We start from the raw sequence: 26,271 nt of genomic DNA on the forward strand, positions 1-26,271 counted from the left end.
CCATCACGCACAGGGGCTCACAATAGCTGGATTCTCAAACAGGAGAGGGTGTCTGCCTTGTGGTGCTCACATGCCATAAAGGAAGCATGTTAAATTTCATAAGAGGGAAAGGCAACTGTTTTTAGAAAACATGTCCCCCTCCTCAGGTTATTATGCTATATATTCTTATCCTACCTTAAAAATCACCATCCTGAATGCTAGACTAACATTTTTTTCAACATTTTTCCTCCTATAGACACAGACTCTATTTCGATATTCCTGGTTGTTCGGTCTTTGTCATGGTGAAGTTTTCTGCTAAATTGAGCATCTATAATCTCAGTATAGGCAATGCTATTCATTCTAGATACCAATAATGGCCAAACTGTTTTCCAATAACTAATAGGTAAACTAGTTCAGGGAATACTGGAAAGGGGGGAAAGGTCTAGTCAACACAAATCATTGTGTAAGTCAGCTAGTCCAAAACTACATGAAAATCTGCACAATTGAACCAGCTCACAGCCTCTTTGTAAACATTAGCTTAGGTCAGCAAAACAGAGGCCCACGGGAAAGTACATGCTCCTTCTGCACAACCTTCTTCATGGCATTTTTAATCTCCTTATTCCTAAGACTGTAGATGATAGGATTCACCATAGGGATCACCAGAGCATAGAATATGGACACCACCTTGTCCTGGTTTAGGGAGTAGCTAGAACTGGGTCGCATGTACATGAAGAGACCAGAACCATAGAAAAGAGTCACAGCAGTCAGGTGAGAGACACAGGTGCTGAAGGCTTTGGTCCTACCTTTGGCTGAGCTGATCTTCAGGACAGCAGCAACAATGTAACCATAAGAGATGAGGATCACAAGGCCAGACACAATTCCAACAACAACACCCACAACGAAGGTCACCACCTGGCTGGTAAAGGTATCAGAGCACGACAGAACCAGAACTGGAGGAAGGTCACAGAAGAAGTGGTTGATCACGTTGGGCCCACAGAAATCATGCTGGTAGACAGAGTATGTTTCAACCGAAGAACTGAGGAATCCACCCACGTAGGCCCCAGCCACCATCTTTACACAAAGTGTATGGGAAATGAGGGCTGGGTAGAGCAATGGGTTGCAGATTGCAGCATAGCGGTCATATGCCATGGCAGCCAAAAGAAAGCATTCAGTCAGCCCCATTCCACAGAACACAAAGTACTGTGTGGCACAGCCAACAAAGGAAATGGTTTTCTGCCCTGTGATGATGTCAGAGAGCATCTTGGGAGTTGTGGAGGACACATAGCAGATATCTAGGAAGGACAGGTTACTGAGGAAGAAGTACATGGGTGTGTGCAGGTGGGAGTCCATCCTGATGAGGGCAGTGAGGCTCAGGTTCCAGGCTAGGGTCAGGAGATAAATCCCCAGAAATAACAGAAAAAGGAAAAGCTTCATTTGAGGATGGTCTGAAAATCCCAGGAGGATGAATTTTGTCACAATTGTGTTGTTCCTTCCCACAACCATAGACCTACTTCCTGCATAAAGGAAAGGAACAATTCTGTGATCAGTTAGATTGTGTTTGTTATTATATGAGGGGATATTTCCTGGAAGATCATATAAACAATTAACACCAAGTTAACATCACAGCCACCTGCTATGGCTTCTTCTTGGAGGAAGTCTGCCCATGATAATCTCTTGGCACTATTTAAAATCTGTATGCTATACAGATTTGCTTGCTGATTAGAAGAGGGTCTGTCTAATGGAGTAGAGAGTGACTGGAAGTCAGTAATCTGGGTTTTGTCCTCAGCTCCATTCCCGACTCCCTGGGGACTGGAAAAGTGCCTTCACCTCTTCAAATTCTCATTTTCTCAACTGAAAAATGGGAGGGTTGAAACAGGTGAGTCTCAAGGTTCCTTTAGATTTAGGTTTCTTTTTTTTTATTTAAATGATTTTATTTATTTATTTGACACAGAGAGACACAGCAAGAGAGGGAACACAAGCAAGGGGAGTGAGCGAGGGAGAAGCAGGCTTCCTGCAGAGCAGGGAGCCCGATGCAGGGCTCAAACCCAGGACCCTGGGATCATGACCTGAGCTGAAGGCAGACACTTAACGACTGAGCCACCCAGGCACCCCTAGATTTAGGTTTCTTATGGCTTTTTAGACTTCCTGACTTGAAAATATAAACCCAGATTAACAATAACATTAGGAATTTTTTATATTTTATATATCTTTAGTATAATAATCTGGAAAAGGAGCTAAATGCAACAGGCTATAATATTTGGCATATTCAATTTTGAGGGAGCAAATCTAACCCACAATAAAGATAATCCATTCTTTCAGGTTAGAAAACTAAGAGAAAAAAAAAAATATATATATATACACATATATGCTCAGAACTAAAAATTTTCTTCTAATTATATGATAAGTTTTTATACAAGTAACTGCATAAAATGCATAAAAAGATCAAAATTTGGATGAACACAATCAGCACCATTATGGGATAGAAGGACTATGAATAATATGTCCATGGTTGGGGGAATGGTGAAACAACACCAAAGCTGACTGAAATCGGATGAGCCATGGCGGTCAAGAACAAGCAGAAACTAATATTTTCTGAGCAAGAAAAGCTGGAAAGGCTTCATTCAATATTTAAGGATAATATTTAAGGATAGGCATGGGACAACCTTGATGTCATCAGGCCAGACCAGATTATCATTTTTAAGACATGACGGAAGCCTGTATGCATTTTACATTAAGAGAGACAAGCTGGCACTTATATAAGATCAAAATGAGGAAATATAAATGGGATGGGTGTGAAAAGGCAGAAGTAACCCAGGGAAGACTCAGGGCTAAAATTAAAGTTGCTGATACTTTATCATTTTATGGAATTCGACTACCCATGCATGTTTTCAACCAACTGCAACTATCTGATTGTGTTTCTCTATTATTCATCATATTAAAAACTGTTCTACATGAAGAGGTGCTCAACATCACTCATCATCAGGGAAATGCAAATCAAAACCACAATGAGTTATCATCTCACATCTGTTAGGATGGCTATTATTAAAAAGACAAAAGATAAGTGTTGGTGAGGATATAGAGAAAAGTGTTGTGCACTGTTGGTGGGAATGTAAATTGGCGCAGTCATTATGACAAACACTATGGAAGTTCCTCAAAAAAATTAAAAATAGAACTACTGTATGATTCAGCAATCCTACTTCTGGGTACTTATCCAAAGAAAATGAAGTCAATATCTTGAAGAGAGAGTTTCACTTTCATGTTTATTGTGGCATTATTCACAATAGTCAAGATATGGAAACAACCTAAACGTCTATCAGTGAATGAATGCATAAAGAAAACTTGAGATAGAGTGCCTGGGTGGCTCAGTCAGTTAAATGTCTGCCTTTGCAAGATGTCCATCGACCGATGAATGGATAGAGAAGATGTGGTATATATACACAATGGAATATTATGCAGCCATCAAAAAGAATGCAATCTTGCCATTTGCAATGACGTGGATGGAACTGGAGGGTATTATGCTGAGCGAAATAAGTCAATCAGAGAAAGACATGTATCATATGACCTCACTGATATGAGGAATTCTTAATCTCAGGAAACAAACTGAGGGTTGCTGGAGTGGTGGGGGGTGGGAGGGATGGGGTGGCTGGGTGATAGACATTGGGGAGGGTATGTGCTATGGTGAGCGCTGTGAATTGTGTAAGACTGTTGAATCACAGATCTGTATCTCTGAAGCAGATAATACATTATATGTTTAAAAGAAGAAGAAGAAGAAGATAGCAGGAGGGGAAGAATGAAGGGGGGAAATCGTAGGGGGAGACGAACCATGAGAGACGATGGACTCTGAAAAACAAACTGAGGGTTCTAGAGGGGAGGGGGGTGGGAGGATGGGTAGGCCTGGTGATGGGTATTTAAGAGGGTACATTCTGCATGGAGCACTGGGTGTTATGCACAAACAATGAATCATGGAACAAACACTACATCAAAAATTAATGATGTAATGTATGGTGATTAACATAACATAATAAAAAAAATGTCTGCCTTTGGCTCAGGTCATGATCCCAGGGTCCTGGGATCGAGCCCCACATTGGGCTCCCTGCTCAGTGGGAAACCTGCTCTCCCCCTCCCCCCTGCTTGTGCTCTCTCTCAAATAGATAAATAAAATCTTAAAAAAAAAAGAAAACTTGAGATAGATGATGGTGATGATGACGATGACGGTGATGATAGATAAACAGATGAGAGGAGAGAGAATGGAATATTATTCAGCCATTTAAAAAGTACAGGGTAAATAAGTTTTGGCTATTAATGAGCAGCATGGTAACAACAGCTAACTTTACTGTATTGTATATTTGAAGTTTTCTAAGAGGATAGATCTTAAATCTCAACACAAACACACACATGTACACATACATACACATACACGCAAAGGGTAACTATGTAGAGGCGACAGATAAGTTATTGAGCTTGATTGTGGTGAACTTTTCACAATGTATACACATATATAAAAACATCAAGTTGCACACTTTAAATATATACAATTTCTATATGTTAAAGACATCTCAATTAAGTTGTTAAAATAAATACATACTGCTCCTAGCTTTGCGTTTTCTTAAAATTTTAAATCTCCCCACAATCAGTCACTGATTGAGTAACCAAAATCAAGAAGAGCCAAGACTGCTCTTCACTATGACATCAACCTATGAACCTATCAAAGAGGAAATAACATGAGTCTGGTGTTTCTTATCTTAATGAAATCCTCTCTACCAGAATGTAAGCTATTCAAAGGCAGGCTGGGAGATCTGTTTATTGATCTATTTATTGATTTATCCTATAACTAATCTAGAACATTGATTGGGACATAGGCATAGTAAGTATTAGTTGAATGAATGAATTTTTTCACTGCTTATCTACAGAAGCTTCGCAGAGTGTTTGGTTTATAATGGGCGCCCAATTATAATAATATAATATGCAACATATAATATAATATAATATATAATACAATCACAAACACTTATTCAAGGCTTATTGAGTACCAGGCACTGTTTTAAGGACTTGATTTATATTAGCTTATTTAATCCTCCCTGCAAGTAGGTAGACTTACTCTGCCCCTTTTACAGATGAAATGTGGAATAGGCTATAAATTATAATTGTCATTTGTTGGATGAATGAGGTGGGAAGGAAGGAGCTGAACTTACTGAATGATTTCAGGCAGAAATGTCCTAAGGTCTCACCCTACAGAAGAATTATTGGTTGTTTTGTTCCACTGACATTTTTTACGAACTTCAGTTCATCTGCATTTCCCACTGTTCTATGCCTGGTTTCTGGTTCAGTCAATTTTTTATAGTTTGGCCTCATGCAAAGAGTAATATCTGCTTCTGGAATCCCTGCTCCTTTATTACCAAGTCTTCAAAATGACCTTAGGGAGTTCATTATTTTAATGGGCAGGGGTAGCCACAATATCCCTCCACATGGCTGCCCTATCACTCACTCTTGGGTCCAAGATAAAAGCTTAGCAATTATTAGAACTAAACATTTCTGAGCACTAATTGTTCTCTGGGGTGACAGGGACAGGGGCAACCACCCATTGCCAGAGTCTTAGTTACAGTCGCCTCCCTTATTCTCCTCTGAGCCTCCCCTGGGTCCAGGAAGACATCCTTTTGCATTGGTGGGCAACCTTCCACTTTGAGACCCTTCACTGGAAGTAAACCACACACAAAAGAGTTGGGTTCAATTCTGGCTCTGTCATTTTATCTGTATAAACATACACAAATTTTTTTAAATCTCTGAAATATCAATTTCTTCCCTTGTAACACCGGTGTGATAATTATAATGCCAATCTCAAAGGGTTGTTGTGATAATGAAATGAGATATGAACAGGAAGGTCTTAGCACAGTGCCCAGTGAATAGAAATCACTCGATGAATATTGAGTAATAATGTCACTAATTCTGCCTCTAGGGTTGTGGCCAAGAGCTCTTTCCTATCTATTTGATGTTTTATTGTGATGAAAACAGTTCCTTTACCCTTTAATATTTTGGGGGCTACTTCCAGCACTGCCATGACCTGGACACACATGTCCATGGCTGTGGGCGAGTCAATTAACACTTCCCCCACCTCACAGGGCCTGAGTAAATTCAGTTCCCTGTCCAAGGACCCCTCAAGCTCTGAAAATTTAGTTTTGAGACACTGATGTCCTGTTTTTTGAAACTTTTTCTACAGGAATAAAGTTTACAAAAAGGAGTTAATCTGTTTCATGGAGATCAAGTTAGCAAGCCTCAGTCTGAGAATAAAAATTAAAGGACAAAAATATCTTCTACTTGAAAGAATACAATTACTGAGACTCTCTCTTTTTTTTTAATTTTTTTGACAGAGAGACACATAGCGAGAGAGGGAACACAAGCAGGGGGAGTGGGAGAGGGAGAAGCAGGCTTCCCCTGGATCAGGGAGCCCGATGAAGGGCTCGATCCCAGGACCCTGGGATCATAACCTGAGCCAAAGGCAGGGGCTTAACGACTGAGCCACCCAGGCGCCCCTAATTACTGAGACTCTTGACACACAAGGTAATAGGCTGAATTTAGGGAAAGAAATTTAGCAACTGAGATCATTGAAAGAAAAACAGGTAAGTGACTCCAAAAATAGACTGTGAAGAGAAAAGTCAAGGAAGTTCTTTATTAAGAGAAGCGTTTTGGACTAGGCCAGGAGATCCCGAAGCTAGGGGAGTGAAGCCCAACTAACTACAAAAGTGTTTTGATACTGAATTAAGATCCCAGATAATTTAGAAGGTAAATCCCTAATTATGATCTATACATTTTCTTGGGATTAGAAAAGTTGATACATAATAAAAAAATTTTTTTAAAGAAAAGAAAAGCTGATAATAGGGGATGGTAATAGATTCCATCTGTCATGACAACTCTGATTATACTGATAATAATTATCTGCAAAGTAAGACTAAGAAGCTCAAGAATAAAGAGCAAATTATGTATTATCAATGTCTGCATTGGATAGGAAAATCAAGGGTGGGGACATTTGATGTATTTGTCAACCTATTCTATAAGAAATTTAAGAACAAATTTCATCTCCCCCTCTGTTTCTCTCCCTTCATTTTTCCCTTCCTTCTCCTAATGTCCTCCATGCTATTCCTTACATTTCACAAATAAGTGAAACTATATGATAATTGTCTTTCTCTGCTTGACTTACTTCACTTAGCATAATCTCCTCCAGTCCCATCCATGTCGGTGCAAATGGTGGGTATTCATCCTTTCTGATGGCTGAGTAATATTCCCTTGTATATATGGACCACATCTTCTTTATCCATTCATCTGTTGAAGGGCATTTCAGTTGCTTCCATGAGAGACTATGGACCCCAGGAAACAAATTGAGGGTTTCAGAGGCGGAGAGAGTAACAAGGTGATGGGTATTAAGGAGAGTACATGTTGTGATGAGCACTGGGTGTTATGTGTAACTGATGGATCATTAAACACTACTTCAAAAATTGATGATGTACTATACAGTGGCTACTGAGTGCTGAACATAATAATAAAAAAAGAAATTTAAGAACAAAGAAGAAATTTTCCTTATTAAATTCACTTGGATATAACCATAAACTCTCATTACCCCTACCTTAAAATATCAGATTTCATGTATGATTAAATTTAAGAATTTAAAGCAGAAAGTTAAAGTGAACATCAAAAAGTATGAAGACAAGTAGCACATAAAAGAAAATAAACTTCACATAGAATTACAAATGTTTAGGAGGAAATTCCTTAAGAGTCAACTCAAAATTTATCTCACTAGGATTCTATGCATCTTAGAGTTTGTTTGCTGACAGCTTCTCCTAAAATATGATTTGCTTTCGTGTTTATTTAACATTTTAGCATGGCTATTTTAATGAGGTTATTTTCATTGTTTCAAAGAAAGCTCAGAGAAAAATCCAGAGGTGCTTGGCAATAAAACACAATCTTGATTCTCAAATTGGAGTTCGAAAAGTTATTTCAGTTTGTATTTCTTCTACTAGTGAGGAATATAAATATCAACCTTTTACAGATCCAAAATCTTTTCACCAGGCATTCCAAACAAAGACAAGATACAAGACAAAAGCACATGTGGAGGTTTTAGAGGTCTTAGATAGATAGATAGATAGATGATAGATAGATGATAGATAGATAGATATTCATAGGTATATATGAAAGAAAGACTGGAAGTTATACAACCTGAGTTCCAATTCTCATTCTGCTGTGGAAAATTAGGTTCTTTACCTCTCTGGGCCTCAGTTTTTTACTCTAAAACAAAAAACTAAAGTGAAAGACCTCTAAGAACCCAAACAGCATGATTACAATTGAGTTAACTATATTAACAAATCATTACGGGCAGAGAGGACCACTATTTGAGACCCTCCTATGGAATGTTGCTGCCACCTAGTGGAAATATGCCTAAACTGTAGGGTCAGTCTTAGGTGACCTCAGGGAACTAAAATCCACATGAGAACTATGAACATTGGGGTGCATGTGGCCCTTCTTTTCACTACATCTGTATCTTTGGGGTAAGTACCCAGGAGTGCAATTGCTGGGTCATAGAGTATCTCTATTTTTAACTCTTTGAGGAACTTCTACACTGTTTTCCAAAGTGGCTGTACCACCTTGCATTCCCACTAACAGTGTAAGAGGGTTCCCCTTTCCCCACAACCTCTCCAACATGTGTTGTTTCTTGCCCTGTCCATTTTTGCTATTCTAACTGGTGTAAGGTGGTATCTCAATGTGGTTTTGATTTGAATTTCCCTGATGGTTAATGATGATGAACATTTTTTCATGTGTTAGCCATTTGTATGTCTCCTTTTGAGAAGTGTCTGTTCATGTCTTCTGCCCATTTTTTGACTTGATTATTTGTTTTTTGGGTGTTGAGTTTGAGACGTTCTTTATAGATCTTGGCTATCAGCCCTTTGTCTGTAGGGTCATTTGCAAATATCTTCTCCCATTCCATGGGTTGCCTCGTTGTTTTGTTGACTACTTCCTTTGCTGTGCAGAAGCCATGTGCACCTACTGGGTATTTACCCCAAAGATACAAATGTAGGGACCCAAAGGGGTACGTGCACCCCAATGTTTATAGCAGCAATGTCCACAATAGCCAAACTGTGGAAAGAGCCAAGATGTCCATCGACAGATGAATGGATAAAGAAGATGTGGTATATATACACAATGGAATATTATGCAGCCTTCAAAAGGAATGAGATCTTGCCATTTGCAACGACGTGGATGGAACTGGAGGGTGTTATGCTGAGTGAAATAAGTCAATCAGAGAAAGACATGTATCATATGACCTTGCTGATATGAGGAATTCTTAATCTCAGGAACAAACTGAGGGTTGCTGGAGTGGTCGTGGGTGGGAGGGATGGGGTGGCTGGGTGATAGACATTGGGGAAGATATGTGCTACGGTGAGCGCTGTGAATTGTGTAAGACTGTTGAATCACAGATCTGTACTTCTGAAACAAATAACGCAACATATTTTAAGAAAAAAAAAAAGAAAAAGAAGAAGATAGCAGGAGAGGAAGAATGAAGGGGAGTAAGTCAGAGGGGGAGACGAACCAGGAGAGATGATGGACTCTAAAAAACAAACTGAGGGTTCTAGAGGGGAGGGGGGTGGGGGGATGGGTTAGCCTGGTGATGGGTATTAAAGAGGGCACATTCTGCATGGAGCACTGGGTGTTATGAACAAACAATGAATCATGGAACACTACACCAAAACAAATTATGTAATATATGGTGATTAACATAACAATAAAAAAATTAAAAAAAGAAGAAGCCATGTGCACCCCAATGTTCATAGCAGCAATGTCCACAATAGCCAAACCATGGAAGGAGCCGAGATGCCCTTCAACAGATGAATGGATAAAGAAGATGTGGTCCATATAGACAATGGAATATTACTCAGCCATCAGAAAGGACGACTACCCAACATTTGCATCAACATTGATGGGACTGGAGGAGATTATGGTAAGTGAAATAAATCAAAGAGAAAGACAATTATCATGTGGTTTCACTTATTTGTGGAACATGAGGAATAGCATGGTGGACATTAGAAGGAAGGGAAAAATGAAGGGAGGGAAATCAGAGGGAGAGATGAACCGTGAGAGACTATGGACTCCAGGATTCAAAATGAAGGTCTTAGAGGGGAGAGGGGTGGGGGATGGGTTAGCCCGGTGATGGGTATTAAGGAGGGTATGTACTGCATGGCGCACTGGGTGTTATATGAAAACAATGAATCATGGATCACTACATCAAAAACAAATGTACTGTATGGTGACTAACATAACATCATAAAAAATTATTTAAAAAATAATAAAAATAAAATGTTATCAAATTGCAAAAAGAACCTACCATTGCAATAGTAATTGATTATCCTCAAACACACTATATACCCACCATGCTCTAAGCACCGTACCATGTGCCCCTCAAGTACCTTAACTCAATACTAGTATGCAGTTCAATTCTGGGAAAGAAACCAGACCAGGGAGATGGACAACTTACTAAGCATACTGAAAATGGTGAATAACACTAATAAACAACTATATTTAGATAAGTGTGATGTAATTGAAAATAGGTAAGTCACAAGTTCACATTCAAGGTACCATTGTAAACAAATCAAATTTTTAAGTTCTTTTAAAAAGAGGCATCATAACATAACAAAAGAACAGTCTAGAAGAGTTACACAGGTTAAAAGAATTAAAAACGGTAGTGTTAACACATGGCATGGGTCTAAATCCTGCCTATTTTCATATGTGTGGTCTTGCACAGCTCCACTGATTTCACATTACCTCTTCCTACATCTGTGAGATTCAGTCGAGTGTACCAGCCTTGTATGATCCACGGGGTGTGGATCATATGTGAAAACTACATGAAAACCATTATGTAAAAATTATTCAAATGGGACGAGTTATTGTTCTGATTTTTAAATTACCAATGTGTCTCAGAAGACACACCTCCAGTTGTAGTGTTCTGGTACCAGCTTATTAGAAATGCATGGTAATCCATATTATTATTGTGCCCTGCTAACTATATGCTTTCATTAAACACCAACTAACTACTGTACATGTTTTAATTAAAATGCCAACTAACTTGGACATAGTTTTTAAAAGGTTTTCATGTTTAGCAAATCTTGGCACAATAATTTTTTTATAAATGGTCATTGCTATCACTGTCACTTTTTATTATTTTGAGCTTAGTATTACTATGAACACTATTTGTGAATGATGTGATATTATACTTCTGGAAAATAGTTGAACATATTAGACTCTCTTGGAATTGTTAGGTAAGACAAACTCAAAATGAATCATTAGGCGATTATAAGTGTTGAATCCTAGGGGTGCCTTGGTGGCACAGCTGGTTGAGCATCCAACTCTTGGTTTCGGCTCAGGGTCATGACCTCAGTGTCGTGAGATTGAGCCCCACATCTGGCTTGAGTTTCTCTCTCTCTCTTCTTCTGCCCCTCCCTCTTGCACTCTCTCTCTCTCTCTAAAATAAGTAAATAAATCTTTAAAAAAAATAAGTGTTGAATCCTAAATAAAATGAAAATATCCTTAACCATTGATATAGTAAAAATGGCAGTAAAAATTTTAAACTTTAAATAATCTTAGTGGAAATTAAAAAATGTCCCCTACTGTTAAGGCATTTTAAGACACATATAAATCAACATTATCTCAAGTATGAGTTTTCCAAGAAGCCTTTGAACATTGTTTTGACTAAATATCCATGGATCTAAATTTCCCTCAGGAACTCTCAAAAGGAAGATCCCAAAAGAAGAATCAAAGTGCACTCATCTGGTTTCAGGACAATGGTGCAGCCTGAGAGGAGAGAAGTGATTTGGGAAAGAACCATTTTTTTATCACTTAAATCATTCTTCTGCCAAAGCCCAAAGAGGCTAGGCTCTTCAGACAGGGTAAGAGACTATTCTCGTAGCTAGGAAGGCTCAGAGTCACTTGGAGGTTCAAGATTATCTACTTCAAAAAAAAAATATATATATATTATCAGCTTCATTTGAGCTTATTCAAATGTCCCCCATTCCAATTCTTATCAAAGTTCAATATTCTCAGTTTAAGAAACAAATGAATCAAACCTCTTCTTTTTCTCCCTCCCTCTCCAAACACATGAATTATTGACTTCCTTTTTGTTGCCTGTCTAGCCTCAAATTATTTTTCATTTGTACGTGGCCCTCCGTAGAATAAGTCTTACATCTTCATACTACATCATGCTATACCAGAGTAAATTTAACAATTTTTAGAGGAAAAAGCCCTGTATCTAAATGTCTCTCTCAGAGAAATATAACTAGGTTTCTGTGGAAAGAGAATGGATCTATGAATGGAAGGGTACAGTTGACCTTATCAACACATTTACGTACAGTTGCATTCCAAAATAAATGCATGCACCATTCATATGCAGAGTTTGGTGTCACGTAATTATGGGTTCAAATACTGGATCAATCTCTTATTAGCTAAAATTTTGAGCAACTTATTTAGCTTTTCTGCATATATATACAGTTCTGCTTTCTTTTGCAGAGTAGGTGCTTATCTTGTCCTCTATGTTCTGTTGCTATCCTGAGTCCATTCATCATGTACCTACCAGAAGAGATTTGGAATGGCCTTGGGGGATCAGAGGGGATAGCCATTGGGGTGGAGTTTAATAAGCATTTATTTATTATCAGAGCATTTATATGAGTATGTGTTCTCCATACTACCCCAGAGACCAATTAACTACAAATCTGTGAGGTTTGGGTGATATATTTTTTTCTCTTTCAAAAAAGACCCTCAAGGGCAAATGTAATGAAACATCTCCAAGGAGAGAGGGAAAATAAAAAAACCTCTCTCAAAATCATTTCCAATCCCAGCTTTGAAACATTTTCCCAAAATGACCCCAAATGCAGATATTGGCAGATACCAGAAGAGCTTCTTAAAGATTTTCTCTCTCTTTTTTCCATACATTTTTTTCCCTCCACCTTTCTGCCCACAAACACACATTCTATGCATCAAGTGGATATTTTTATTTCTGATGAACAAACTAGCCACAAGCTTGCTCTCCCAGCTCATTAGCACTTTGGGGATTGGAAGCAGTTACCGAAGCCTGGCTAGACTCCTTACAAAGCAAAACTCAAGACAGGCACCAGCTAAAGGACAGACAAACAAGAGGAAGACGGTGAGTGCAGTCATTCATCTTTTAATTTTTGTCTTCATGCCCACATTAATCTTGCTTTATAGAACAATTTAGATCTACAAGCCCATATAGATGACTAAGGAGTTCTTTAGATTCGAGTTTTTCTCCATGTACCTCTCAATTCTGTCTTTCCCCAAATTCAGCCACAATCTTATCTTAACACTGCTTTGATGGGCTTCCTGGACTATGTTTGAGCCCTTGCAACTAAAAAGAGAATAAAGAGGGAATGAAATTTTGGAAGGAATTGTTATACCCTTGAACAGAGCTCCAATTATTAGTAAGTGGTTTGAAAAGCGATTTGGAAGTGCTGTTATTGAAGCAGACTTTACACAGCTGATTTTCCAAACACGGCAGAGACCTCTAACCTCCAAAACCCTCCTTCTCTATTCTAACTGGTGGCCTGAATTTTACCATCTGAATCTTAATTCTTGGATTAAAGTTTTGGTGCCTTTTGAATGCTTGCCTTATGTCAAAAGAGACTCTTTCATTTCCATCAAGTATTTGTACATTTGAATGAAGGACAGACCTGAAAGAAGACCTTGAGGGCATCAGGCTTCTGCAAGGGTGAGGAGGAATCATAAAGTGGAGACAGAGCCAGAGCAGGAATGACAGGGAGATCAAACGACCCACTCCTATTCCCCAGTTTGGCTGAAGTTCTCCTTGTCATTATACCGTGTATTTTTTTAATTTTTTTAAGATTTATTTATTTATTTGAGAGAGAGAGAGAACTGGGGGGAGGGGCAGAGGGAGAAGGAGAGAGAGAATCCTCAAGCAGACTCCCCGCTGAGCACAGAACCTCATGCTGGTCTTGATCCCAGGACCCTGAGATCATGACTGGAGCCAAAATTAAGAGTCTCCCACTTAACCAGCTAAGCCACCCAGGATCCCATTATACTGTTTTTTAACTCCATCACTAACTGTGTTAAGCTCAGACTAGGCAGACTTAGCACTTTCTCGCAGATATTTGATAAAAGATGAGCTGAGTTGTAAATCAGCTTGACCATTTCCCGTCAATCTCTGAGTGTCTTCTATGGGCAAGGTACTGTGCTAGGTATCTGATTTTACTGTGTTAGCCTATCTTCACCAAGGCCCCGAAGACTAGTGTGATTTACAAAGATGCAGCTCAACATCTGTAAATGCAGTGAGGTCACTGGGCCTCCCGAAATCTCTTTTTTCAGCTGCTATTGATTATACCTATATGATAGGATTCGTAGGGAGTTCAGATTCAGATCAGACTAGCTCTCTACCCAGCTCTCTACCCTTCACTGCTGCCAGTGAAGATTTCTTTCTCTCTAAAAAAAGAAGCACCTCTCTGTGAGCAGAGCTCAGTGACATAAAGTGCTCCATAGAGCCCTGAAGATACCTTCTGTTTAATGTTCTAGGGTAAGATGGTTAAGATTCAGGGCATCAATGGGGAAGAATAAAACTCTGGATATGCTTTTCCTTCTGTTCCAATTTGTTCAGATTCACTTTCTGTTTCTGGGAATGGGAAATTTCATCCTTAAATGTGAAAGTTTTCCCCCTGAGGGCAACATTGAAAACAGACTTGCAGTTGACCCATCAACCCCCCCCGCCCCGCGCCGGATCATGAGTCTTCAACCTTACTCCCAAACACTTGTTACAAACCTACATGGCCCATCAGTGGACCTCTCATTTCAACCCACCACATGAGGGAAAAGTGTTTTCAAATAAGACTCTGTTCCTTAAAGAATTCTTTAAGGAATATTCACTGCTGATAGCAATCACAGTCCCAACTTGTTAAGCAAAGATATTATCTCAAGACCCATGAGCCTTTTGCACATTATCCTAAGCAATCCTCCAACAACACTGTTAAGAAGTCACAATTATCCCCATTGTACAAATGGAGGAATTGAAACTCAGAAAGCCTAAACAAGTTGCCCAACATCTCACACCTGGCAAGTGGTAGAGTCGGGATGAGAACCAGGCTTATCCTGAAGCCTACCCAGAATCAGAACCACCACCTTATTCCCCTCCCTTTGCTGCTAACCTGAATAGGTGCTCTAAACGACCTTGAATCATATCACAAACCTCAGGTTTTTACCTGACTGAGGGCTGAGCCTACATGAATGGGTGAAGGCTACAGCAGAGCTGTTTTGTTTTGTTCACAATTTCTCCATGTGACTCTACATCTGTACTAGACGATGCCAAACTTTGCTGCAGGTCTCTGTCTTTCCTTCAAGGGGAAAGAGTCCTCTCCTGATTCTGGGATGTTTACACACCCTTTCACAGACAGGTGCAGAGCCTCTGAGTATAAAGCTTAAAACCATACTGACAAGATTGGGATAAGTGTGCGGGATCTCCGAAACTCTGCACAACAATGGCATGGTGATGACCAAAAGGAGCTTCACATCCTCTCACTATCCAAATTTGAGTGTTTTAGCACTGAAAAGTCTGTAGCAGAAACCATTAAGAGGGAGGAGCGTGGACCCCAATTCCAAGGGCATCTCCCTGTTTATAAGCTTCAAGAAGAAAGTTAAGGTCAATGACCTTGACTGGCAATGGGTAGATATGAATTGATTTATGAAAAACTAGGGATATCAAAATAAAATGGCTTTCTCAAACTGAGCAATTTCAGAGCAAATCGAGTATTACTTCCCAAACTGTGAAGTGACTGACTTGGAATGACTTGTATGATATATGTAATTTATTGAGGGTTTGTGTTCTATAATACAAACACACACACACACATATATATATTTGCACATGTAAGGTGTACACCAAAATGGTAAGAGCTCTTATTTCAGGAAATAGAATGTCACAATTTCCAGGCTTTTCTTTTCTTTTTTTCTTTTTTTTTTTTTGCATTGATCAGGAACTGATGATGATTTTTAGTTTCAACTTTTCACAGTTATATATTGATCCAGTTATTGTACAGTGCTCACATATTGCTTTTAAGTTCATAAAATAACACTTGAGTTTTGAAAAATAAAATGGAACTTATGAGATTCTCTATACTTTAAGAGGTAGGTAGAACAGGCTGAAAGTATACTTTAAGAGACAGTTAATGTAATTTTGTTGATTTCCAAATTGTTAAGACCCGAGGAAGGATCAAGATATGTTCCAAACCTATAAGAGTCATTCACCATGAGCCATGGGGTCCCTCTGACCACACTTCTTCTTCTGCAGGGATGGGACCTCAGCATCGGAGATCTGCTGACAGCAGGAGTTCTTTCCTAATTTATAGGGATTGAGACAGTGTGGGTGTGTCGGGGGGTGATGGGAATTCTTATCCATGTGAACTGGTTGGAATCAATCCCTGATCTTGAAAGATGTTTCATACACTGACAATTCTAAGAATTTGATCAAGGACACTTTGTATTTAGGTTTAAACAACAACAGCAACAACAAACACAGAGTACTTACTATATATAAGTTAGTCGTGTCCTAAAGGAGATGATAGATAGCTAGATGATAGATAATAGACAGGTAATAGATAGATAGATAGATAATTGATATATAGATAGATACTAATTATGAAGTAAGTGCTATTATCTCTGATTTTACAGAGACAGATGGAACGTCCAAGTGACCTGCCCAAGATCACACCTTTACTAAGTGGTAAACCTGGGGACTGAATCCAGGTTGTCTAAATCCAGAGTCCCCATTTCCTAACAAGTCAATAGCTTAGAGCTAGGACTACAGACAAATTTGAAAATATAACTACATTAGTGTATTCAGATCTAATAGTTGACAATTGAGAGCACTTCTTTATACATATGGCCTAATGCTTTGAATTAAAAACATTCTAAATGCCTGATTGTCTCACAACTACAGAGCTGAACCTAGTCCCTCCATTAATTTCCCTGTTCCAGTATTGAAACTTGAATAAAGTTAGATGACTAGTTAATTCAGGGAATGACATGACTCATCTGGGACACACAAAACTGTCCTGACAACTTTTACCTGGGACATACTATGTGACAGTCACTTTACACATTTTGCCTTATTTAATTCCTAAAACAAATATATGAAGTAGGTCCTGTCACTCATTTTGGAAGATAAGAAAACTGGAGCCTAGAGATGTTGGATATCTCACACAAAGTGACACAGCTACTAAGTGGTAGAGACAAAAGATGATCACAGGGCGTCTGAATCCAAAGCTTGAGCTCACATCAATCACACTGTACTATATAAAAAGAAAACAAAAATTTAAAACAATGACTAAAATTGCCTTCTGAAAGAAAGAATCTTTGCATAAAGTTGTGATTCTCTCAATATGGTATCCCCCTCTTGTGCATTTTGTAATTTTTTGTTGACTGACGTCACCTGTAATGTGGATTATCATTATTATGGCAGGTCTGCATCTTGTCCTTGAGGTCCATGGAAAACATGTCCACAACTAAGGCCTGGAACAGCTCTTCAGTGTCCATGTTCATCCTCCTGGGATTTGCAGACCATCCAGAACTCCAGACTCTTCTCTTTGTGACCTTCCTGGGTATCTATCTCGTGACGCTGGCCTGGAACCTGGCCCTCATCTTTCTGATCAGAAGTGACCCCCGTCTGCACACACCCATGTACTTCTTCCTCAGCAACTTGTCCTTCATTGACATCTGCTACTCTTCTACAGTGGCCCCCAAGATGCTCACTGATTTCTTCCAGGAGCAAAAGACCATATCGTTCTTGGGCTGTGCTGCTCAGTTTTTTTTCTTTGTCTGCATGGGTCTCACTGAGTGCTTTCTCCTGACTGCCATGGCATACGACCGATACACAGCCATCTCCAATCCCCTGCTCTACACTGCCATCATGTCCCAGGGCCTCTGTACACGCATGGTGCTTGGGGCATATGTCGGTGGCTTCCTGAGCTCCCTGATCCAGGCCAGCTCCATATTTCGGCTCCACTTCTGCGGACCCAACATCATCAACCATTTCTTCTGTGACCTCCCACCAATCCTGGCACTCTCTTGCTCTGACAGCTTCCCTAGTCAAGTGGTGAATTTTCTCCTGGTGGTCACTGTGGGGGGAACATCATTCCTCATCCTCCTCATCTCCTACAGTTACATAGGAGCTGCTGTCTTGAAGATCCGCTCAGCGGAAGGCCGAAGGAAAGCCTTCAACACATGTGCCTCGCACCTGATGGTGGTGACTCTGTTGTTTGGGACGGCCCTTTTCATGTACCTGCGACCCAGCTCCAGCTATTCACTTGGCAGGGACAAGGTGGTGTCTGTGTTCTATTCGCTGGTGATCCCCATGCTGAACCCTCTCATTTACAGTTTGAGGAACAGAGAGATCAAAGATGCCCTGTGGAAAGTGTTGAAGAAGAAGAAAGTGATTTTCCTAGGTCATGACTGAAAATATATGTCTCCAAACTGATAGAGAAAAATGATCTCTGGCATCTACCTTCACTTCTGGCATTGATGAGGGAGACATCTTGTGTGCATGGCCATTTATCTGCTGACCCCACCATGGATAGTCAAAAGGGGGAAGAGATTACTTCAGCAGAAACACCACCCCAAGATACCCTATCCTCACAATTGGTATTACAACAACCACCTTTTATTGGGTGCTTAATGTGTACCAGGCACATTATTTAATTAAATACTCACTGCAGCTCTATGATGCACACAGTACCATCCCTTGTGACAAATGAGGAAATGCAGGCCCAGCAAGGAAGACTGACTTACCCAAGGCCATACAGGAAGTCAGAGGCAGAACCCATTCAGACCCAGGGCTTCCTGACTCCAGAGCCCATGCTCTGCCCAAATGCTACCTTCCACATTCAACAACAAACAGCCCTGAAGTTGTACAAGTGTATGACTCTTACTGCAGGCATATGGCAGAACTCAAAAAGATACACTGTGTATGATTAAGGTGAATTAAAAGAACAAGATGCCTACTCCAGTCAACACTCTTCCAAGGCATCCCTCTGGATTCCCATTATGACTACTGAATAACTTGCTAAGACTGAAGGACATTACCTCTGACTGCCTTTCTACCTCAGCTACGTAGGGGTATAGAAATTCTGAACCCCACAGAATCACATCAGTGCTCTTCTTCCCAGTCTCAGTCACCTAAACTGCCTAATTTCTCAGTATCTCCTTGATTTCTACCATGTCATCCCTCCACCTGTTCAGCACCTGACTCAATTTCACAGCATGCTGTCCTTTTCTCATCACTTTCCGAGTTCCTCTTGCTCTCTTCCATCTGAACCCATTGCTCCTGTAAGATCCTTGTTTCTTTACCTGTATAGATTAGCCCTTGCAGACCACAATGAGTATTATCTGCTCTCATCTCAGGAAGGTACACCTCAGGCTCTCACCTCCAGGTCATTCCTCCTTTATGGAGGGTAATTACAGTGCAGTTGGCCAGCACAACCATTCCTGCTGGCAAATCCCTCTCTCATTCATTTGTGGCTCTGTCCTCTTCCCAGCACACTTTCCAATAGTGTGGGTCTATTGGATGTGCAAAAAGATTTTATTTGATTTTGTTGTTCATATAGGTGGATCAATTATTTCTTTCACATTTGGAAGACCATAAGGATGCATGGGGAGAAAAGAGGTTTGTCTCATGTCTCCTGGGTTCTCCAGTCTCCTAAATTCTTTCCCAAGTTCAAGCAAACTTAAAATAACCCATAGAAATAACACCCAGTGGTATTACCCAATAGGTAACTTTTCCTAAAGTTCTTTTATCAGTTGCCTTTATGCATATTAGGACCTATATGGCTTTGTATTGGAAATTCTGAGAATCACCTCTATTGATGGAATTTATGCCCCAGATAGCTCTAGTTTAATCTTCCCCAGCTGGTAGAGGATAATGTGAGGAAGCCTCTACAATTATTTCAGATATAAGATCTAATGAAGGGGCCAGACTGGCCAAAAGAGCAGACTTGGGGACCCAAGAATAGATTATTCCTTTGAAGCTTAGAATTGACAGGCTTGAATTCTGATATATTTGAATCCAAATGAGTAAGTTTGATTAAGGATAGGATAATTATTCTTTCTTCCTAAAAGAAGTGATGCAGTTTATGAAAGATATGGGGAAAGGTTTACCTTAAAAAAAATCTACATATTATTCAATATCAAATCATTTTACCTTCTTCTTTAAGTTAAAACACAATGCATGACCTTCATTTTTCCTTATCTCTTATTTGCCAACCCATCTCAGTTCATACATCATAGACCTCCACCTGACCTCACGAGGGAGCTTTACATTTAGCAGAATAAAACGTGGCCTCTACATAGTTTGATCTGAGGAATCTGAGTGTATTAGTTTACTGTCACTGCTACAAACTAATTACCACAAACTAAGTGGCTTAAAATAGCATAAATTTATTATCTCACGGTTCTGTAGGTTAGAATAAACTCAACCCAGATCCTTCTTTTTTGTTGAAGACAAAGACTGATCGTTGTTCACTCTTGTTCACCCAGAACCTAAGACAGTGTCTAAAATATAGTAGGCACAGAATAAATATTTGTTTAATAAATGAATGATTCATCGTTTACAGTAATTTTGGCTTTTGCTGAGTATAGTGCTTATATTATTGCCTTGTGGTATGGCTAACAAGGCTTCTTGTAGATTTGTTTCAATGAAAGAGAGACCAAGTCCCACATCGGGCTCCCTGCTCAGCAGGGAGTCTGCTTCTCCCTCTGACCCTACCCCCTCTTGGGCTCTCTCTCTCTCACTCTCTCTCTCAAATAAATAAATAAAATCTTTCAAAAAAAAAAAAAAAGTAAGAGAGACCAAACTAAATTAGACCCTTTTCCCCGTCTATTACTCTTTAAAAAAAATTTTTTTAAGAGAGTTTTAAATTCAACTGTTACTCATAACAATTTGAAACTTTGGCAGTACTAATTAAGTATAATATACAACTAGAGAGGGGCGCCTGGGTGGCTCAGTCGTTAAAGCGTCCGCCTTCGGCTCGGGTCATGATCCCAGAATCCTGGGATTGAGCCCCGCATCAGGCTCCCTGCTCCTCGGGAAGCCTGCTTCTCCCTCTCCCACTCCCCCTGCTTGTATTCCCTCTCTCGCTGTCTCTCTCTGTCAAATAAATAAATAAAATCTTAACAAAAAAATCCTTTAATTAAAAAAATACATATATGCAACTAGAGATAGTTAAAGTGGAAAGCAAACACCAGAGCATCGGCACAAATAAAACACCCTATACATCAATCCTCAATCATTTTCCATCTTTGCTCTCTGTAGGCATAACTTATTTAAATGTGTGCAAAACCGCTTGATTAGGGTGAGAGATGTGTTACCATCTTTCTGGCTTGAATGAGCTTGCATCTTCAATCAGGTATGAAAGCACCCATTTCTCTAGTCTGAGAAACTAACCCACTTTGTGCCTAAAAGCAAGTGTGAGCCTACTCTGAGTCTTCTTTTGCCTTCTCTACCCCCTTCCTCTTTAACTGTAGACAAAAGGGGAAAAGAGACCATTGGATCACAACATGAATCCACTGTTTCCAGAACATACTCTGAAGACCAGCTTTCTCCCTCTCATTCAGAATTCTTCCATCTCTGAAATGTAGCTATTTGCCCTTAGAAATGAAAAGCTGACTTAATTTGGTTAAAGTATAACCAAATTTTTTGGCCAGGAACACTTGCCAGGAACACTTTCTAGAACATATTTAAACATTAAATAACCTATTTTTTTAAGTTTTGAGGCAGGATTAAAAAGTCTCCACTTTTTAATTTTTACTCTTTCTAGTTTCAAAATATTTTATTCTAGTTTCAAAATTCAAAACATCTTACTCTTTCTAGTTTCAAATACACATGCACTGCACAAAATAAAGCAAGTTGCAAAGAGGTGAAGAGTTATATGCTTTTTAAAAGTTATAATGCTGGCCACCTGGGTGGCTCAGCCACTTAAGCATCTGACTCTTGGTTTTGGCTGAGGTCATGATCTCAGGGTCATGAGATCGAGCTTCATGTCGGGTTCCATGCTGAGGGTGGAGCCTGCTTAAGATTCTCTCTCTCCCTTTTTTTTTTTTTTTAACATATAATGTATTATTTGACTCAGAGGTACAGGTCTGTGATTCATCAGTCTTACACAATTCACAGCGCTCACCATAGCACATACCCTCCCCAATGTCTGTCACACAGCCACCCCATCCCTCCCACCCCCCACCACTCCAGCAACCCTCAGTTTGTTTCCTGAGATTAAGAATTCCTCATATCAGCAAGGTCATATGATACATGTCTTTCTCTGATTGACTTATTTCACTCAGCATAACACCCTCCAGTTCCATCCATGTCATTGCAAATGGCAAGATCTCATTCCTTTTGATGGCTGCATAATATTCCATCGTGTATATATACCACATCTTTATCCATTCATCTGTCGATGGACATCTTGGCTCTTTCCACAGTTTGGCTATTGTGGACATTGCTGTTATAAATATTGGGGTGCATGTACCCCTTTGGATCCCTACATTTGTATCTTTGGGGTAAATACCCAGTACTGCAATTGCTGGGTCATAAGGTAGCTCTAATTTCAACTGTTTGAGGAACCTCCATACTGTTTTCCAGAGTGGTTGCACCAGCTTGCATTCCCACCAACAGTGTAGGAGGGTTCCCCTTTCTCCGCATCCCCGCCAACATCTGTCATTTCCTGACTTGTTAATTTTAGCCATTCTGACTGGTGTGAGGTGGTATCTCATTGAGGTTTTGATTTGGATTTCCCTGATGCCGAGCGATATTGAGCACTTTTTCATGTGTCTGTTGGCCATTTGGATGTCTTCTTTGGAAAAATGTCTGTTCATGTCTTCTGCCCATTTCTTGACTGGATTATTTGTTCTCTGGGTGTTGAGTTTGATAAATTCTTTATAGATTTTGGATACTAGCCCTTTATCTGATAAGACATTTGCAAATATCTTCTCCCATTCGGTCAGTTGTCTTTTGGTTTTGTTGACTGTTTCTTTTGCTATGCAAAAGTTTTTTTATCTTGATGAAGTCCCAACAGTTCATTTTTGCCTTTGTTTTCCTTGCCTTTGGAGACGTGCCTAGCAAGAAGTTGCTGTGGTTGAGGTCACAGAGGTTGCTGCCTGTGTTCTCCTCAGGAAAAGAGTTTCTTAAAGGTTACAGTTTCTCTCCAATCTCCCTCTGTCTTGTCATATCTAGCGTCTACCCACAAACACACTCTCTTGGGCCCAGGAGGATGGATGAATAAGCCAGATGCAAATTCTCATAGCTTCATTAGACAGCAGCAACGCAAGGACAGGAAAGAGCTACACGTGCCTGAATGCAAAGCAGAGTCAAAGTACAAAGTACTTAGAGAACAGACTGGCAGGTGCATGAGGGAGGAAGTGTGCTCACAGACAGTCAGCATTTGCTGCGTGTGCATGTACCAGCCGGGCTTATTTACTATTTACGAGCCCCCGGGAACTATAAGATTCAGCCAGAGAACAGAAACTTCTTGAGCATCTCTTCTCCATGCATTAACCTAGACTTTCTTTCTATAAACTCAACCCAGATCCTTCCTTTTCCTCTTCTGCTCCTCTGATGACATCCTGATTAGCATCCTGACCGATGTTTGAATCTTTGCCTCAAGGAAAAGAAAAAAAAAGTTCCTGAGTTTGTTGCCTGTTCTCAACCCCCTACCTAAAAAATTAGGAGTGACATATTTTCTAGGCACAAGGGAAGTCCCCAAACTCCAAACTCCCCCTATTTGCATGCTGATGCCTGGAATTCTACCATCTGAAACTCATCTGTTAGTTTAAGGCTTGCCCCTTCTTAAAATACCAAGCTCCGCCTTTTAATAGAGGCGAATTATTCTTCGAGTTTCGCAGACGTCTGTACAATAAGGATCTGAGAGTGAAAGAAGGCTCTAAGCACCTGGGAAGTTAAAGGAGGACAAGTTCTGGACCAGAAGAGGGCGCACTCGCAGACAAATCACGCAAACCCCAGCCTGACGCAGGTCTGGTTCCTTACATGGATATCAATGTATGCCGTTTCACTTTCACGGTCAAGACACCTGTCAAATCAAAACTGTCGATCCAAATGGTCAAGCCACAAATTTTAAGACATTTGAAACTGACAAGAGCCAATTCAGTGAGGTAAGATGTGTAAAACATTCTTGCACACAAATAAAATTATATGTTTTATTAGTTCTGGTATTATCATCTAACTGGAGAAGGATCAATTCCCAAGATGCCTCCTACCATTCCCCTACAATATACATAAAGGAATTAATGTTTACCTATTATTCATGGAGCGTTGTGCTAGACAGCACAGTGGCTGTTTTATGTAATAAGCACGATAATCTGCCAGGTGGGTATTTCCAATCCCAGAGCCACAAATTGCTGATTGATAATTTATGGATTTCACTTGTGCTGTCACATCCTCCTTCTCTAAATCTACCAAAGGTATGCTACTACCTTAAGATCGATTAATATTTAATTTCACATCTATTTGGCACAATAAGTACAGGAATTAAATTATATAATATATGTAATTTGTGGAATTTATATTAGGTTTCCATCTCTCTGTGTGGTTCTTGGTGCAGACTGAATTCTCTGTTTTATGGCAAGGGCAGAGACCCCTCTGTCTCAAGGAATGAATATCTCCTTTTCTAAGTTCAGAGAGTCTTTATACCTTTATAATAAGAGTTCAGGGATTCCTGTTACGTCAAAAATCCCTGATGATAAATCATTCTAATTTGTTTGTAAAGTAATATTCAGGGTAGTATATCCCTATGCCTCTCCTTCTGGTGTCAACTTATCAAATAGAAAATAGAATCTATGGTGCTAAGAAATCCTAGCCTTAAACTGTGAATGTCCTATCTCAAGGCTATTCTCTAAACTGAATTTTTAAAGACAAAATAAAAGAAATCAAAAAGAGCCCCTTGATTGATGCTTCAATCTCAGGAAGACTAAATCCCCAACATTACCTCTACAACCACCTTCCTCTGAACTTGCATATCTCTCATAGGGGACTCAGTTTTTCTGTATTTAGCACATGTCAACGTGGAGTCCATGACATATACTCCATCCATGCCCAAGAGCCACCATTGGTAATATGCCCCTCTATAGGAGCACTCACATGGTGCCTGGAACTTTATTTTAAGCTTATATACTTCTTCTGAAACAAGAATCTCAACAGCCCCATGAGATAAGCAATATCATTCCCATTGCACAATAGGAACCTAGCCTCAAAAATAACCCATTGAAGGAAATGCATATCAAAACCACAATGAGATATCATCTTACACATGTCAGAATGGCTAGAATCAAAAACACAAGAAACAAGTGTTGGCGAAGATGTGGAGAAAAGGAACCTTCGTGCACAGTTGGTAGAAATGTAAATTGGAAACTGTGGAAAACAGTAAGAAGATTCCTCAAAAAATTAGAAATAGAACTACCATTTGATCCAATAATTTCACTACTGGGTATTTACCCAAAGAAAATGAAATCACTAATTCAAAAATATATACCCTATGTTTATTGCAGCCTTATCTACAATCACCAAATATGAAAGCAATCCAAGTGTCCATCAATAGATGAATGGATAAGGAAGATGTCATACACACACACACACACACACACACACACACACACACACACACACACACACGGAATATTACACAGCCATAAAAAAGGATAAGATCTTGGCATTTGTGACAACATGGATGGACTTATTACGCTAAGTGAAATAAGTCAGACTTAGACAAATATCATATGATTTCACTTATATGTGGAGTATAAAAAACAAAACAAATGAGGGGTGCCTGGGTGGCTCAGTCAGTTAAACGTCTGCCTTCAGCTCGGGTCATGATTTCAGGGTCCTGGGATTGAGCCCTGAGTCAGGCTCCCTGCTCAGTGGAGAGTCTGCTTGAGGATTTTCTCCCTCCCTCTGCCCCTCCCCTGCGCTTGTGCCCTCTTTCTCTCTCAAATGAATACATAAATAAATCTTAAAAAAAAAAAGACAGAGACCACAGAGTGGATGTTTTTTTAAAGACCCAACTATATGTTTTCTACAAGAAGCCTACTGTAAATATAAAGACACAGATTAAAAGTAATGCAGTGGAACTGGGTATTTACCACAAAGATACAAATGTAGGGATCTGAAGGTGTACGTGCACCCCAATGTTTATAGCAGCAATGTCCACAATAGCCAAACTGTGGAAAGAGCCAAGATGTCCATCG

At 39.7% G+C, this 26,271-nt stretch overlaps 3 protein-coding genes across 3 annotated transcripts in view; 1 reads left to right on the forward strand and 2 right to left on the reverse strand.

Annotated features, from left to right (window-relative positions):
• LOC113914732 (olfactory receptor 1440-like) overlaps nt 1-26,271 on the reverse strand; it is a 166,686-nt gene that overhangs the window by 62,553 nt on the left and 77,862 nt on the right. The window lies entirely within an intron of this gene.
• Nucleotides 523-1,482, reverse strand: LOC113913534 (olfactory receptor 5A2). Its single transcript, XM_027577846.2, has one exon. The coding sequence runs from the start codon at nt 1,480-1,482 to the stop codon at nt 523-525; it is 960 nt and encodes a 319-aa protein (XP_027433647.2).
• On the forward strand, nt 17,513-18,481 carry LOC113914733 (olfactory receptor 5A1). The gene has a single exon (XM_027580209.1). It carries the CDS (start codon nt 17,513-17,515, stop codon nt 18,479-18,481), a length of 969 nt encoding a protein of 322 aa, XP_027436010.1.

Source organism: Zalophus californianus, chromosome 11 (assembly GCF_009762305.2).
Source record: "Zalophus californianus isolate mZalCal1 chromosome 11, mZalCal1.pri.v2, whole genome shotgun sequence".
NCBI classification, from domain to species: Eukaryota; Metazoa; Chordata; class Mammalia; order Carnivora; family Otariidae; genus Zalophus; species Zalophus californianus.